This window comes from Cyrtonyx montezumae, unplaced genomic scaffold (assembly GCF_038088225.1).
Source record: "Cyrtonyx montezumae isolate F1298 unplaced genomic scaffold, pur_monq_1.0 scaffold_1, whole genome shotgun sequence".
In the NCBI taxonomy this organism is placed as follows: Eukaryota; Metazoa; Chordata; class Aves; order Galliformes; family Odontophoridae; genus Cyrtonyx; species Cyrtonyx montezumae.
Window position 1 is genome coordinate 10,765,014 of NW_027071825.1, and position 17,841 is coordinate 10,782,854.

Consider the following 17,841-nt stretch of genomic DNA (forward strand, 5'->3'; position numbering starts at 1 on the left):
ATTTCAGTATCGGCTAACACACTACAGAAAAGTAGATCATGTTTTATCTCAATTCTTCCTGTTTTATGTCAGTTGCAGATTTTCATTTTAAAATACAGTTGTCAAATGTTTAGACTTCAGTAGAACTTAATGATTTACCAATTCAGTTAAATTGTTTCTATGTTGTGTTCAAAATGGATAATCATACTACCAAAATAATTAAAATGAAGATTTAACTCTTTTGTATCAAGTTCATGGTAACATTTAAATAAGACATTAAATGGCCCAAATGTACTTGCCATGGGACTATTGCCCAAGCCATAATTAACTTACAACCAGTCTTTTTCTATGCCAATTATACACCCTCATTATTATACACAGACTACTCAGTTTAGACTAAAACAGGGAATTTATTTTTTAAGCCCAGTTTGCTTATTTTCTCAACTGATATCCACATATAGTTTTCCCACACATATAAAAGCTTCAACAATAGAATATTCTTTTAGTGATTGTGGAGGCATGCAAAAATGCCTTCTAAATTTCTGAGAAGAGGCTATTCAAAGAAGTCATAATTATCATATAATCTCAATTCAGGAAAAATTTCATCTGAAACACTTCCTATTCATAGCTACTGAAGTGTTAAATAAACAAACTAACTCATCTCAAAATAAATCTGCTGTTGTGTGGGAAAATCCTAACATCAGCACAGAATCAGTGAGACAGATAACGTTATAAAATCTAGCAATCAACATCACTGACTCTAAAAGAATCCTGTAAGTAAAGACTAACCTCATCTGATCCATGTCAGAAAAGCAAAACTTAACAATGGATTTATGTATATTCAACTGATCTATTTTTTATTTTTTTAATGTAAAAGGCGTTTTCTCAGTACGATATAAAAGATTTCTGTCTGTCTGAATGGACGTACAGTTCTGTGTCCCACATCTGAGCCTGCATTCTCTTAGCCCCTTCAAGACTCAGTACAAAAAGGACAGTTGTTCTTACTTAAATGTGAAAGTAATAATAATTTTGAACTATGACTGTTGAAATGCATGCAGCTACTTAAAAGAATTAAGACAATACTCTAGCAAAGTTTTCCAGCCTGCAATATTAGAAATTGAAGATATTTCTTTCCTCATGACAATGTTTATTTCACCAAAAACATATAGAAAGATTTTTTAATCTTTTTTCTTCAAATCTGAAGTGTATGAAAATAATCACGTCAATCTAACTGGGAAGAATAGCACAATTCTATTTGTATGTTATTTCCAGACAATTTACATTCCCAGAAATATTTATAGGATATTTATAGTAAGAAATAAATAAGTACACATCAGTAGGAGAAAATAACTGGGAATAAAACACATGGCTTAATGAATTCAGGACAGATGGCAAATTAGTGGGGGCAGTGATATAGCCATAAAGACTGTGCCAGCCAACAGAAACAGCAAAGTAAGCTTTTGGTCAACGCCAGCAGTCTTGTGGGAGAGAACACTAGTAGCAGATAAGTAAAGAAGAAAAAAGATCCATAGATTAGAATCACTTTTACTGTCACTGAAAACGAATACCTTAGTATATGCATTGAATTCTCAAAAGTGACACCTTAAAAGTGTACTGGTCAGGTATTTCTGTACATATTATTTCTATATTAGAAATACATTCTAACTATCTGCTCACATCCTTTGTTATACCAGTTTGATGTAATGAAACAATTCCAATTAGAACAGAACTAATATATAGATGGAGAACAGATCTGGAGAAGGATACAAGCAATAAAGATCAATGAAGTGATGGATTTTACTTTCATTACCTCTAGTCTTTAACTCATCTTCTTCCACTTCTATATCAAGGTCATCAAATACTGCTGCTAATGGAATCTTCAGTGTGGGAATACTGGGTATTTTAAAATCCTTATAAGGAGAAAAAGAAAACCTTATATTTACCCATTTCCCTCTTAACTTCACCAATTAGGAACTAAAAATGACTTGCGTGAATTTCAAAGTCTTACTGCCCTTAAAGTAAGCATAACAGATTTCACAGTTAATACAATTTAACAAGAAAGAATACATCTTTGTTTTCATATTAGTAGCTACTAAGTAGCTGTTGCATGATTTTATGACAATACTTGAAGACAGAAACAAAGGAAGCTATAATGTTTTCTTCCCTTGACAGAACAGTTAGCACATCAAAGCCAGTCTGTGGTTTTAAATATGCCACCAGATGGCTCACAACATTTAAGAAAGAAAAACTGAACTGCTAGAAACAAAAATACACAAATGCAGAAACAAAATTCCCATCTTGTAGCCTTAAATTTAACCCAGTGTTTCCTCTGTACCTTAAGATTTTATTAGACAGTAGGATGCAAACAGCATTCTTAGGAAGCACAGTCTGAACATATAAGGCTGGTATTGTCTTTTCAGAAAAAACTCTAAGAACAGAAATGAGTAGAAACTATAGCCTCAAAAATTAACAAAAAAAAAAATCAGTCTCACAACAGAAGACACAAAGTTTACTGCAAAGCTACAGCTGCCTGTTTATTTGGGTTAAAAAGTACCTGCACACTATTTTCCTGTGTTTGTTGAGTCAGTCTTGAATTTGGTAAAGGAGAATGAGCTCCTAATTTTCTATCCAGGAACACTTCCTTACTACAGACATAACACCAAACTCGAAGCGTAGTAAGGTTGACAGTTAGACAGTGTTTTGTCTCCTAAAACAGGCAAGAAAAACAAGAATACAATTCATAAATTTAGCATAATTAGATAACAGAAGTATTAAAACACTGGATCTTTCAATAACGCAATAGATGTGCACATTAAAATACTTCGTATTTATAGTAATTTGATTAGTAAAATTTTAGCACACACTGCAACACATTATTAGCATAAGCCACTCAAAGCAGAAACAACATACAATCAGTCTTCAAGCCAGTGTCATATATCTTATATGCTTCTGTTTAACTATAAAAGAAGACTGACTGCAGTCAGAAAAATTACACTCTGCAGTAAACTCATCTTCCAAGTATGTCTGCTATTCTACTCGTTTGCTGTATAAAATTCAGGCCATTGATCATTTGATTTTAATATTAAATGTGGACTACAGTTCCATTAAATAGCCCTCCCAGTGAATTCATTATAATACTTCACATAAAGGCTTCAGAACTATGATTCAGCTTAAAAAGCTTGTTGAAGAGGTACAGTTGTATGTAGATTTATATTAATCCAACATTGATGCCTACAGACATGCACTACATCCTGCAACGGAAAAAAAAGTAGTCAGGAGTAGGGGTAACACAATCAGAGCATACTCCTTTTAAAAGCACAGCATGCTATTTGTTCATTAATGTTCTAACAGTTGTAGAGTCTGGGAACTGTTTGGTTGCTTGTTTTCTTTTTCAGTATTACTAAAGATCAAAATTTTTTAAGTGTGTAGCCCTCCATTTATTTTCCTGCGACTGATGAATTGTAAATTGGTGGCAAGAATTTCATTTAATCAGAAAGGAAGTGAGTTTGAAAGAATATGTTTGTTAATAAAACTACCTCTGTTCCCAGCATATTCACAGAATGGCTTAGGTTGGAGAGGACCTTAAAGACCACCTAGTTCCAGCTTCCCTATCATAGGCAACGTTGCCAACCAATAGATCAGGCTGCCGAGGATCCCATCCAATCTGGCCTTGAATGCCTACTAAATGGGGCACCCACAACCTTTCTAGGCAAACTGTTTCAGTGCCTTATCACCCTTAAAGTAAAATATTTCCTTCCAACATCTAACATAAATCCCCACTCTTTTATTTTAAAGCCATTCCCTTTGTCCTGTCAGTTTAATCATGAAAAAGTTGGTCCTCCTCCTACTTGTAAGCTTCTTCAAGTACTAGATGGCTGCAGCGAGGTCTCCCTGGAGCCTTCTCCTACCTAAGCTACAAAAGCCAAGCTTCTTCAACCTTTCTTCAAAGGAAAGCTACTCCAGCCCTTTGATCATCTTCATGGCCCTCCTGTGGACCCACTCCACAGCACCACATCCCTCCCGTGCTGGGGCCCCCAGGCCTGGACACATTATCCCAGATGGGGCCTCACAAGGGCAGAGCAGAGGGGAACAAACACCTCTCACCCTGCTGGCCGCCCCTCAGTTGATACAGTCCTACAGCAGGCCTTCCAGGCTGCAGGAGCACTCTGTTGGCTCATGTCCAGCTTTTCATCTATCAGGATCCCCAAATCTTTCTCTTATTTGTTAGGAAAGAGTAATGAAGTGAATTTGCTTCATTTTGGCAAAGGCTCCAGTCACACACGTATGTGCACTGAAGAAACAGTGAGAATAAGATCCAAACAGATGCACTCAATCTGGTCAGCCCAGCCAGAACTCAGCATGCTGACAAACACAGTGCACACACACCACTGCTCCTACCAACCTGGATCTAAAATCAACACTTAGTGGGGAGGACACGTTGAGCTTGATTTACAGAGTTTTTATCTGAAGCCAACAGAACAGGGACCATATGCAGAAACAAAGCATCAGTTTCAGGAATTAAGAATTACTAGTCTTACACCTGTTCTACTCTCTATCTTCATTAATACAACTTCCCTCTTAATCATTAGGCAACCAAAATCCCATGAAGTAAGATTAAAACAATTCTTGAATTACTCAAGAAATCTTCTGTCTACAGATCTTGAAAGTTATCACTTTTTATTTGGGTGTTTTTTGTTGTGTGTTTATTTTACTATCCCTTTTAATTTTCACCACAGTCTTTATAGGAGCTCTAGGACCAGAATTACATGAGTAAACATGCAGCTGCACAAAAATTTTATTCACATGTCTTTAAGCTAGTAAAACCTGATTCTCTAAAAAAAACAAAAAGTATATGTTAGCATAACACTTTATATCAACTTCAAACAGAAAGTTCTGTAAACTACTTCACTGCTTCAAGCTACTGCATTACAAGCAAATACATTTACCTGGGAGTGGATGGTACTGTGATCAACATGGGATTCACCACAGCCAACATACGTACACCTGTTCTATTGAAAAAGATATGAAGCGGTATACAGAATTAAAAAGTGGCATCAAACAGGTTTACAAAATAGAAGCATGCTGCCAGTCTATTTTAAATGCACTAATACTTAAAACTCACAGGTTCCTAAGGAAACCAAGAGACATGCACTGTAAGTGTTAGCTTTAGGTAATATTTATTCTAAGTAAGAATGCTGGAGGATTTAACTCAACTACTTACACTGCTGGAAAGTGTTAGACATTTAGTGTTTCTGGAATACATACATATATATTGCCATTTTGATATTTTAGTTTAGAATAAAGTCAAGATACATTTTTACAACTTGTTATTTAACAGACACTGTGGCAGAAAATATTGTTCCCTCAGTGTCTATAACACGAACTGCGACAGATTTGAAGCCTGACATATTTATATAAAAATGACTTTACACCCTTATATACAAGGCCTATTTATCATAGAACTACATCACCATTGATTCTTTATCTTCAAATAAGGGTTTCTGGCACTATATGGTTAAGTATTCACTACATTTTAATTAAAAGATGTAGAGCAGTTGCTGACTTTAATTGTTGAGTTTAATTGTGCTAATTGCGAAACATTATTTGGCTGAGTTGAATGTGAAAACTCACAGCTGTCAATCTTCTAGCAATTTTAATTAATTCCTCATTTGCATGAGTCAGGGCAATCCTTTAAGAGAGTACAGCATGTTATTTGTATAGTGGTCTACGCATGTTAATTTATGCAATCAAATTGCAGCCGGACACAGTCAAATTCCTATATTAAATAATCACAGGTGTTGGTTAGGTTACAGATAGTTAACATGCTGGGATCTCACCATGTGCTGGCTGTTTTTCTATGCACAAAAGGTGAAGACAAGATGATTAATTCATCCAAGAGGAGATGTATCAAAGCATGAAACTTTAAATGTACTACTGTAATCAGAAAACTCTGCCATGGAACTGCTGGTATGAAATTAAGTTTTTCAATAAGAGTCCAAGAGTTCTAAGTGAGAAATAAAAAGCAAGCTTTAAGCTTCACAGCATTTTCCCACCTGCCAGGTTCACGCATCCCTCAACACCTCATCCTACGTGTCTTGTTATTGCCAAGAGGATTTTTACATGTAATTAAACTTCAATACATGTAAGAAAAAGACATTAAACGTGGCTGTTTTTCCCCTTCCTTTCTATCTTCTATTAACAGAAGGAACAAAATCTGATCTCTTCACTGTTACAATAAATTTAAAAGATAAATAACAGTGTATATGTTAGTAGTATTTGCACCTACAGGTTCTCATCTCAGCCTAGAAGTCTGCCTAAAAGAACTTAAATGCTGTCAAGAAATGAAGCCATGCCTTTAGAGTAAAATATCAAACTCCAGAAACAGCTCCAAGCTTGAAGAGCTGGGAAGACATTTTAAAAACTAAATCAGCCACACATTTTCCTGTTGGTATGGATCAGAAGCAATAGTTTCAGACTTTTTTTTTTTAACACACTGAAGTTTGATTTTTATTTACAGACAGAAAGAAGAATAAGGTAACAACGTATTTAAGAAAGTACTATATATAGGGTAAATACAGTACAAAACCCACACAAGTTCAAAGTTCTATGTTTGAAAAAAAAAAAAGGTGCAGGGGTACTTATTTTTAAGAATCAAAATTCAGAGTATCTATTTTTACAGTCTTTAGAAGCCAGCACGTACTGCTACACGTTATTATTAAAAATTATAAGAGAAGCTTAGAAAAAGTAGCTTAATTTATTCAGGAACAATATATTACCTTAGGATCTACAGACACAGTGGAAAGATTTACTTAAAAATATATATAAAAAAATAAAAGCTATAAAAACAAGAAGAAACCTTAATATGCTGGCCTCATATTAAAAAATATACATATATCTCATTTCAAATATAGTAAGTTACAAGAAAAATACTTCAATACAGTCGTCCCTTCCAATAACAAAAAACACTGCCAATTTTTTTCTAGAAGACTGCAGGTCAAGTTCACAATTGAGACACTTACCTCCAAGCATGCCCAAAGGTTGGGTCCTCTAACTTTACAGTCCTGACAAGTGCCCTGTTCAGTTAAATACATGGGAAAAGATGGATTTTTATTTACTTTCATCAATAGATATTTCTCTGTTACAGTTTCCACTTGTAACTATAGATAGGTAGCGTTACTGATGTTCCATTTCCACATTCTAAGTAACTAATTGCCACAACAGCAGCATTCGAAAAGGTTTTGCTTATCTCTTTTAAGTGATATTTCCATTAAAACATTGCTTGCTTTCAAAAACAGCAATGAGAAAATTAAGTATGGAAAAGGGGCTTTTCAGCTTTACAGTCCATTATTGATACCATATTTAATTTTAACATCATTACAGCAGTGCAAAAAGATTTTACTCCATATTTAGCACTTTTTTTTTTGCAGTTTATGCCTAGTGATACAGAATGAGGTGTGCAGCTGAATTCATGAGGACATCTAACTGAGATCAAAAGGAAGGAATCTGCTACAACTCACGTGAGACTTCTGTATCAATTCCTCTTTTGTTATCTCACCAACCGACTCCAGGTGTGGGCAATTGCTGCCGAGCGATGACATTTTCCAATGCTTTATTTTCCAAGATCCAGAAGCTGGGATTTCCAAGACCAAGAAGGCACTTTGCAATAGGAGAGAGAATGAGCAAAAACAATCTCTTATAGGATGCAGCAGTAGTAGATATCTAATGTATAATCTTAACAATAATGCACCTTTAAAAAATGTTAAAATAACATTAAAAGTAAGGGATCAACAGTCCAAATTAAATACAGCTGAGTTCTAAAAGAAAATGCAATCCTCTTATTTTTTTTTTTTAGTTTTAAGGCATAAACCTATAGGAGTGAAGCAAAGCCAGCCTGTCCTGGACTATTTCTTGGCTTCATGGCACTCAAAAGGCAAAAAAAGAAAGCGACAGCTTTCAAGCCTACCCAGGACTGTGTGTTCTGGAAAGTGTTATTACACAATACTGCTGAAGTGTGCAGAAGCCATGTGATCTGCTTGTCAGGGCAGAACGAAACTTTATCTAGTTTTTATTTATTTACAAAGACACATGCTAGATACCAGGTACATCGTATAACAAAAGCAAGCTGAAACTTGTAACTCGCATGTAGTACAGACTGCCCAGCTAACTTCACTGGTGTTTGAGTTCCTCCTGTCCATCCAACAACCCTAATGCAGACACAGAAACTTATCAGAAATAAGAAATGCTAAACACATCCACTTTTCCACCATTTTCATATAAAAAAAAAAACCCCACACCCTGAACTTGGCTACATTACTTCCACATAAGTACTCAGTTGACTCTCCCTCCAGTTCTGTTACTTAAACAATTGCTAGTGATGCCATGGTCTCTTACGCCCAAGACATCTTAAACTTTCACTGCCCAGTTATCCATCCAGTCTCCCTTTCCTTTACCAAGGCATGCATGTAAACTTCCAACCTAATTCAACAACACACTTTCTTCTAACTGTTTGCAGCCTTTGGCACTGTCTTTCCACTTCTCATTTGCTTTGGCAGCTCTAGACCTGTTTCTTCACCTATGTGACCAATCACTGCTAAGTACTAGGTAATCCAGGGCTCTGGCAAGGGAGATTGGAAACAAAACCTTGTCAGGTAAGCATTTCATACACACTTCCTAGTAAACTTCACCTTTTTATCTTTGACTTGGTCTTCATTTCTACTGTCCTGTAATAAAATATTTGTTGTTTCAATTTCCTCTGATTACTGAATTAATGTGTGTGTTATTACTACACTACATAAATCATATTATATTTGGGAGTTTTGATCAAATTAAGTCTAAATTCTCAATGAAATAACTTTCTAAAAGCATTATTCTTGAACATAAGTTGCAGATGAAAAACTATTTCCTCAGTTTGAGTCTATTTGGAGTATTGCTGAAAGACTTCTAATACAAAACCTATTGTTTTTCAGGCAAAAACTCATCAACTTTATCATACTGGAAATTCTGGTTTGAACTGCAAAGCTCCTTTCCAGAAAGGAAAGAGAAGAGTTTATGTACATTTCATCTTGTACATTTTTCAATAACTACACAAACGTTAAAAATGGATGAGTGAGTTTCAAACAAAACCTTATCTTAAAAGATGTCACAGTGAATTAAAGCTGATTTAACATAAATGCTTCAGAAAGGTTGGTATAACAGCTTACTGAAACCTTAGGCTTAATTACTTTACAAAAGTATATTTCTGAATGAAATATTCCAAGCAATAAAAAGCAACGAATGAAGGATGAACATCAGCTCATACTATCAGATAGCTATTTCTCACCATTGCAACTGCAAAACCAACACGAACAAACAAAAAAAAACTAATTAACCCATATAAAACAACAGAAGCATGAACAATATTTTAAAGCATAATTACCAGCAAGCTATTCATTATTCAGCAGAACTCCATGGCATTATAAGACTTCAGTGCTGCCTACCAGAGAAGTTTGTTTTACACATACGCTAAGAGTTGCAGTAATCTAAAAAGCTTATCAAAGTATTTCTTAAAAAGCATAGCAGATTTTAAATAGCTGCTTCTGGTTTTGTTTTCTGTTTTATTTTTATTGAAGCTAAAATCAATATTTCCATCCATCTAATCATGGTAGTTAACATTTCAACAGATGTTGAAATAAACAAATATCTGTCTTCCTTCAGCTGATGTCCCAAGAGCATTTTTATCAGATCATTTTACAGGGCTGTTCCCACACACCTGAATAATTGCCCTATCAACAAATTAGTCTAAATGAACTAAACTGAGAAATCAAAAGATAACTATGAAGAGCTAATCTTATATAAATCCCAGACAACTACATTCTAATTTTCATAAACAAAACAAAAACAGAACTCAATTACAGAATGTTGGTGGAAAACTAAGAACAAGAGGATTATTCTGCAGACAACAGTTGCCTCAAGCAGCAATTTTATCTTCATTATAGGCTTTAATTACTTTGACCATACAGCTCTGAGTAACAGTGTATTTAGCCAGTTAGCACTAAGCTCAAGATTCTCCACTTGGGCTTATTTCCCTACAGGCTAAGTGAAACAGTCATGTTTATTTTCTCTTTCAATATCAATAATCAAGAAAGAATAGTACAGAGATGTGATTACATATCTGGATGTTTAATTACTTAAATAGTAAGAGCTCTGCAGCTTTCAGTAATTAATTACTACACAAATATTCTTCACACTTGGAAAACAACAACAAACAAACAAAAAAAAAAAACAACAACATCAACATTCACCGCAAACTGCACACGCCCTATGCTTCAGATGTATGCATTCAGATGTTTAAGATGTATGTTTTCTTATCAACATTCTGAAGAATTCTGTGACAACCTATTATTTCACAACAACAGTGTACAAAAAAAAATATTTTTTATTAAGAAATGTGAGGAAGTTTGGTAATAAAACAAAACTAATCAGGAGGATCAAAGGAAGACCAACCACTCCTTAGTTTCACATCCCAAATTCCTTTTTACTCTATTATCTAGTCCTGTTTTTGATACCTGGTCCCTGGATCTGGGCAACATGAGCTACTCACTGAGATAAGATGCAATGGATTCATTATGGAGTCACTTTCATTAGATGTTCTCCCTTGTATTGTTTCATAAAATCATCAGGGTTGGAAAAGGCCTCTAACATCATTATGTCAGACTGCCCTCTACCACCAATACTGCCCATCAAACCATGACCCTTGGTGCCAAATCCCTGTCGTTTTGCTCCACCTCCAGGGTCGGTGACCCCACCACCTCCCCGGGCAGCCTGTGCCAGTGCAGCTCCGCCCTTTCAGAGAAGAAAATTTTTGTGATGCACAACCAATACTAGGTCTTAAATTTAAGAAAGAAAAATGTGTGTCTATACTCAAACACTTGCACCATAAGACAAGTGTTATGGCCTAAAAATTAAACCTAGGAACTTAATTATTTTTTTTTAACATCGTTCTCCTTTTTAACGTGATTCTTAGAACCACAATTAACGTGATTCTACAACACTACCACGGAACAGACAGTTAAAAATAGACATTTTTCCTTTGAGAAGCGTATCTCCAGGACCAAGCTCAAAAGCAGTTGAGCTAAGGACAGAGTTCAAGCATTAATTGAAAATGATAAGTCATAACCGATGAACTGAACACCACAGTCCTAAACCGCCAAAAGGACGCTTAAAAAAAGCTCCGAGACTTAACCCGCTTATAAGGTTACACAATACTTACGTTACGCTGCCTTCTACAGCCTGCTCATTCCCTTCGTTCCTCCACCACCCAGCACGCAGCCCCCGGAGCACCGAGCCGGCAGGGAAGGCCCTGCTCGGCCTGCTGGGTGCGCGGGCACAGCGACAGCTGTGACCAGGCCGCCTCAGACTCGGACGCAACCACCGCCCGCCCGCCTCCCATCCCCACAGCGCGCCGAGACCGCCCCCATTCCTCCCATTACCTTCAGAGCGCACCGAGCCGTGCCGCGGCCAGCCCCGCTGAGCGCGCACCTCACGCTCCGGGGGCAGCGCTTCCGCAGCCCGCAGGCCGCGCCGGAGAAGGTGACCGCAACTGCGCCGAAGGCACAGCGCCCCCTCGCACAGCGCGCCCACCGCCTGCGGCCGCTCCTGACGCGCCCCGCACAAAGATGGCGGCCGCAGGCTCTCGCCCCGCCCTGCCCGGCTACCTGTAAGGGAAGGCTGCCCCGCGAAAAGATGGCCGGCGCGGGCTCCGAGCGGGGCGGGATGTCCTTACTCGGAAGGGGCCGCCTCCCGGCCGACCTCGACCGCTCCGCGCCGGCCCGGAAGCGGATCCGCTCCGTTTCCTAGCAGTGGCGGGAGCGCGGAGGGAGCCGCCCGCGGGGGTTGTGGCTGCCGCTACAGGTAACTGAGGGCGGCGCCCGCAGCGCCGCTGCGCGGTGGGACCTGGCTCGGTACCCGGGGCCTCGGGTGAGTGCTGAGGAGCCGAGTGCCGCCCGCCCGGGTTCTGCGAGCGCCGCGCGGCTCTGCGTCCCCGCCCGGAGCTCCGGGGCTGCCTCCCCCGGCAGAGCGGGCGCGTCGGGCGCGGGCACAGCTCCCGCTTCTGCGAACGTGGCTTCGCCCTCGCGGTCACCCCGCGCTGAGGCTGCGGTTGGGGCTTTGCGTTATGGGTGGTGTTCCTCTCGCAGAGTGAGGTTACGTCAGGCTGTTGTATTTATTCCTTACCGCGTGTCTGGCGAAAGGCTGAATCGCTCGGTGAGGACCTTCCCTGTCTGCCCCTGAACTTTTTGAGCTGGTGAACGCGTTCCGCTGACAGCAGCGGTCGGAGGGCTGTCTTGTGTATCAAGTGGAGAGTATAAGCAGCGAGCTTTCAGACGGCCCACTGTAGGTCCCTCCTTAGACATGGCCCTTGGCACAGCACAGTTACCACGGGCTGGAGCTGAGCCAGCAATGCCTTCTCATTAAAGTGCAAATCTCTGTGCACGAGCATCACTCAGACAAGTCAGGTACCTGTCATATGAGGTCCACAGGCCTGTAGAAAAAAGCTGCCCTGGTCTTGCATTGCAAAATTCTTCATTCTTCGTTTGACAGTATTCAGAGGTCATCTGTGACTGATGTTTTCGAGGTAATTCCACTTAATGAGGTTATGGGAGAGAAGGAGCCATGTCGGAGGAGGCTGTTCCTGAGGCACGCTTTTCTCTGAAGACAGTGGCTCTACAGGCATTTCACCTTCCCGTGTCCTGGTATCACTCTCTCACACAGGTAATGTGCACGTTACCTGAGTATTGTGACTTGTTATACGTTTTTAAAGTTTAATTGTAATATGGTACTCACTCTTCTGATCTTAATATGAGCTAAACTTGTGAGGAATGTCTTGGCCTTGGTAACTAGAATATCTGTTTCTTTTATCTTCTCCTGGTGATGGTGTATCATTATATATCAGACTAAACAGATGGCTTTTTCTGCAGTGTTAATTTTGCACAATTAAAATATCCGAGTTGTCCTTCTGTAGAATTTTTGGGTGGTTAACAACTAAATATAACATAGCAGTTGGTTAAATTTTGGGTAACAGTATTCAGTGCAGTCTCACAGATTTCCATTACCACTTTCTGAGTTAATCTAAGTGATGATTCTTTAACAGAAGTCAAAAAGCATACTTCTTGCTATTGAGTCACTTCTGCTTGAATAAATAAGTGTCCATTGACTAAACAAAGCAGAATATGAATAAAAAATAATTTGGTTCTTTTCACTGTTTGTGTTTGTTTTATGCATGGAAAGATTGTCAAATAAAATATGAAGGCTCTACTGATTACAGAATTTGCTTCCATAAATGGACCTTGTGTGATTTGATTTATTTAGTTGATATTGTGCTGTATAAATAGCAATGTCGATAGCAGTCCCTCACATTTGGGTGAAGATTTGTTCTGACCTTTGTTTTCAGGTTGGAAGGCTGTGAGCGTTGTGAAGCTAACACTCCTTGTCTGCAGGGAATAGTAAGATGTAACCCTGGAGCACCCTGAAGACACAGGCAGGGAGGAGTTGCTGTTGTTATATTGTACAGATCCAGAGAAAAAGAGGTGATAGTTGCCCGTAACTGCAAGTTGGATGAATGATAGAGTCAAAAACATCAGGATTATTTGAAAATACAAATACTGCAGTTCTATCCCTCAGAGAATAAGTATATTGGAGAGCCATGTTCTCTTGCCATAACACACAGAAAAGAGTAAAAAAGGCTTCTACTTGGCTTTGCAAAATATGGCTCAAAACCAATTTTTTTTCTCTACTATGCATGTGGCAAATCTCTGAAAAGGATTTGCAATATATCTTGCAGTTTGTCTCACAGTGCAGCTGTAGATGTCCCACCAATCCCTTTGGATCTCACCTGGCCATCACAAAATTAATAATAATTAATAGTTTCTCAGGGTATGTGAGCACAGAATCTCTTAGTTTCTTAGTTGCCCAGGTTAGGACACCAAGAGTCCAAGGGGAAAGGTGGAAATTGAGCATGAATTTCCAATGAAGTCACATTCTTTACTTTTCAGATAAAACTTTCCCCTGGGTTAAAGAAGCTATTCACAGTCACAGCAGTGAGTGCAATATCTGTCATTTTTCTGGCCCATCATTTCAAAAGAAAACGTGGAAGGAAAAACAAGCAAGTGTCACAATGGGAGCCAGGTCATCTACTATTAGAATGTACCAAAGCGGCCACATCAGAAAAAGGTACGTGAAGGAACCCCAGAATCTTTTTATTTGTCTTGGGGGAAGGAAAGGGATGTGAAGGGGACTGTGTGTGTAATGGTATATAATGGCAAAGTAAACAATTTTCCTTAGTGTGGGGGAGGTTTATATTGTTGAAGTAGAAATTGTTAAAACGAAGCTAGTGTTTTATAAGTTAGCTAGTCTTCTTCTCATTGTTTTATTGTAAATTTGAAACAAAATATATATTTCTTCAATAGTACACTAAAAATTGGATTTGCAGTTCTTCTGGATGTACCTCAAAAGTGAGAAAAGCAGATTTAAACTTTATGGAATGGGAAAATAACTGCTTAAAATGCATGCTTATTGCTATGGATATGGACTGTTGTAATTTGTAATTTCTAATACAGAGTGTAAATGAAAGAATAATTGTTTGCTTCTGAACTGGATTTTATTGAAAAGATTGGAAATGGCTCTTGCTAGTTCTTGTTAACATACGATCTGCTAGTTTTAAAGCTTCTACAAACTGAAAGTTCTGTATCTAATAGGTTCAAGCTGTTCCAGTAGTCGACAAAACTTGACTCTTTCTCTGAGCTCTGCCAAGGAAAAAGGATCACAGTCATGTATCTATGCAAACGGAGGGCTTTTCAGTAAATATTCTGGTTCAGTTCAGAGTCTGGTCTCAGTAAGTAAAAGTGTTTTGTGGATTTCAGTTCTGTTAACCTGCACTGGGTGTGCAGCTAGTGGTTTCACTGAGCTGAAACAACTTTTCTGAATAAGCTGTATTTACTGCCTCTGAGGGCTAGAAAAGCTGACTGCACAGAAGATGACTTTGTGGAAGAAGCTACTATACTTTCTACACAATATAAATAGTTTTTGTCAGAGATTTTATGTAACTGTAAAGTAATGGGACAGCCCACTGATTCTGTCCCTCTGACCTTTCCTGTCTTGTGTCTAACAACTTCATAAGGATCCAGTTCCATGAGATGGAATGAGCCAAACCTATGCTACTCAGTGCAGTGGAAAGCAGGATTCCTCTCATATCTTATACTCAGTTATATACTCCTTTTTTAGATGTGTGTGTTATATGTATGTGTGTGTATGTGTTTATAAATATAAGTTAAATACACACACACACACACACACATAGCTTTGATCCATTTTAGACCTTTTAGTGAGTGAAATGAGTTTACTGACTTGGCACTAAAGTCACTTATGATAAATCAAGATTGAACGCTTTTTTGTTAGGTTACTGAGTTGGACTGAATATCCAAACATTAGAACTGACACAAGGGTAGCAGAAAAATCTGAATGTAGAGAATTGGTGACGTTCTCAGTCACATCAGCTCCTCCTAGACTTGTGGTCTGGAACAACAGGTCTTGAGAATGCTCAAGAACTTTTGGAGTTGTATAACTTACTGGCACAAAAGCCATGGGAAGGATAACATGGTATAGGTCAAAGATGTGAGTAAGAGAAGGAAAGAGGTAAGGACCACTGAACCCCTAGTCAGAATACTATGCTAAATGAAGGTTCCCTGTGCTCCTCTGTTACATAGTAAATGCTACGGTGTGGTGGGTTCTTCAGGCTGAAGATGATCTTTGTTTCATTGATCAGTGGCTCTAATTAGAAACTGCTTACAGGACAAAAAGTGTAATACAGCATAGTTTCTTTGACGTTGTGCCTAGAAAGTGTTTTTTTTAAGACTTTTTTTTCTATCCTTTTTTAATAATCTACAGTCAAATGTAACTTGGAGAACAATATTGTAAATCAATGATTAATTTCATATTTTAGAAAAGGAGCAATACAGACTTCCACAACATTGCTCTTATTACTGGGGTGTGATTTACCAAAGAAACAGTTACACTTGGCCTGATAACAACTATGCTTTTCTAAAGTCTTTCAAGAGGTTCATAGGTACATTAGGTTGGAAAGGACCTACAAGATCATCTAGTCCAACCATCCTCCTATCACTATCCCTACCTACTGAACTACTAAATAAAATCCCTTAGCACCTCATCTAAATGCTTCTTGAACAGCGCTGGGGATGGTGCCTCCACCACCTCCCTAGGCAGGCCATTCCAGTGCCTGACCACCCTTTCAGAGAAAAAATGTTTCCTCAAATCTAAGGTAATTTGTAGATAAGGCTTGGACCATAATGTACACTGGTAGGAATGTAGTCTTAAGGATACTCTGTATAGCAACATTCCTAGATGTTGTTTTTAAACTATATTTCTTTATTTATTTTTAGGTTCAGAGTGCCACCTCTTGTCACAGTTGTGCTTGTGCCAATTCTAATTCCTGGGATAAAGCAGATGAAGAGGATATGAAGCTTGTTAATATTCCAGTGACTACACCTGAAAATTTATATTTGATGGGTAAGTTATCATAAGAATATTCAGTATCTACCAGCAATTAAAGTAAATAATTGTTTTTATGACAAAGTGGCACCTGCACAATATTACTGTACTATTTTTTTTCAGTATCCTGTGGGTATAAAAACGTTTCCAAAAAATAATGAAAACCTACTTAATCTAGTGTTAGGTTTTGGAAATACAGAATTTTGATTCCTATGTTTGTAGTAGTGAGCTATAGATTTGTTTTTAAAAGTAAACAGGAAAAAATACCACTGTCCTTTTTACTTTAAACATATTGTGAATTTCTTCATCTTAAAAAGGCAGGTGGCCGTTTTAAGAGCTTGCATTTCTGCTGTAATCATGCATGTTATCCGTATAGTTTCTGGTGACTCTTAAAATATGAATACATAAGGAAGCTGTGTGTCTCATGGAATGGAGGTATTCCTCATCTTACCCTAGGTATGGAGCTCTTTGAAGAAGCACTGCGTCGATGGGAGCAGGCATTAACTTTCCGTAACAGGCAAGCGGAAGATGAAGCAAGCTGTAGTTCCATCAAGCTGGGAGCAGGAGATGCAATTGCAGAAGAAAGTGTAGAAGTGAGTATATTTAATCTTCTCTTATCCTGACATTTCGTTGCCTTTTGCTACCTGAATATTGTTAAACTTCAAATGCAGTTACCAAAACTGAGAGTGATTTCAGAGAACGTGCATTTGAAGGATATATAACTTCTTTTTTTATCCCATTTCTTTTAATTAATTACTTCAGCTGGGAAAGTAGTTTTATTTCTTGCCAATTGCTGCTGCATCAATGTTTACTTCTGGGCAGTATTACTATTATCAAGTTACCAAGCATTTCTTTAACTAGTTATCTCTCTTGGATCATCTCTTTCTTGTACAGCTGTGAGAGGATATCTACTTAGCAAAGATACAAGCCTTGAGAAAGATGATTATTTGTGAATATGATATGATATGGTTTTTGTGAATATTCACAAATAAATATATTGAACTTTATCCGTATCCCTTTGTCCTCTTGAACTAAATGATGAAATATCTTGAAATATACCTGTACAGCCTTCGCTCTGGTGCAGTAAGCATCACAGAAAATTTTAAAGGTTTAGATTTTATTTTTATTATACTAAGTAAAATACATGTTCCTGTAGAAATGCATTTGTATTCTGCATGTTGAAGTGTTCATCTCACAGTGTCCTTGTGCTGCTTGTAGGAAACCAGTCTGGCACAGTGAGCTCTTTAAAGACTGAATAAGATTTCTTTGTAAAATCCAAGAATGTAGAATGTAAATAAATGAGAAGTCCTCTAATGTCCTTCT

The 17,841-nt window shown here is 38.0% G+C and overlaps 2 protein-coding genes across 8 annotated transcripts in view; one reads left to right on the top strand and one right to left on the bottom strand.

The window, feature by feature from the left end:
• Positions 1 to 11,619, bottom strand: part of USP33 (ubiquitin specific peptidase 33) — a 34,851-nt gene extending 23,232 nt beyond the window's left edge. For 2 of the 5 annotated variants that reach the window (XM_065740455.1, XM_065740446.1), the window contains exons 1-6: positions 11,448 to 11,616; positions 7,497 to 7,635; positions 6,999 to 7,052; positions 4,926 to 4,988; positions 2,534 to 2,686; positions 1,790 to 1,889 (exon numbers count right to left, since the gene is read on the bottom strand). In XM_065740455.1, coding sequence (XP_065596527.1) covers positions 1,790 to 1,889; positions 2,534 to 2,686; positions 4,926 to 4,988; positions 6,999 to 7,052; positions 7,497 to 7,577 — 451 coding nt within the window. In that variant the 5' untranslated portion in view covers positions 7,578 to 7,635; positions 11,448 to 11,616. Of the gene's footprint in view, positions 1 to 1,789; positions 1,890 to 2,533; positions 2,687 to 4,925; positions 4,989 to 6,998; positions 7,053 to 7,496; positions 7,636 to 11,227; positions 11,316 to 11,447 lie in introns of those variants that run through there. The other 3 variants (XM_065740475.1, XM_065740465.1, XM_065740484.1) reach the window with 3 other exon arrangements.
• A 199-nt stretch (positions 11,620 to 11,818) lies between these two features.
• Positions 11,819 to 17,841, top strand: part of MIGA1 (mitoguardin 1) — a 32,869-nt gene continuing 26,846 nt past the window's right edge. For 2 of the 3 annotated variants that reach the window (XM_065740557.1, XM_065740569.1), the window contains exons 1-6: positions 11,819 to 11,868; positions 12,556 to 12,726; positions 14,007 to 14,184; positions 14,709 to 14,845; positions 16,410 to 16,536; positions 16,975 to 17,111. In XM_065740557.1, coding sequence (XP_065596629.1) covers positions 12,628 to 12,726; positions 14,007 to 14,184; positions 14,709 to 14,845; positions 16,410 to 16,536; positions 16,975 to 17,111 — 678 coding nt within the window. In that variant the 5' untranslated portion in view covers positions 11,819 to 11,868; positions 12,556 to 12,627. Of the gene's footprint in view, positions 11,869 to 12,524; positions 12,727 to 14,006; positions 14,185 to 14,708; positions 14,846 to 16,409; positions 16,537 to 16,974; positions 17,112 to 17,841 lie in introns of those variants that run through there. The other variant, XM_065740561.1, reaches the window with a different exon arrangement.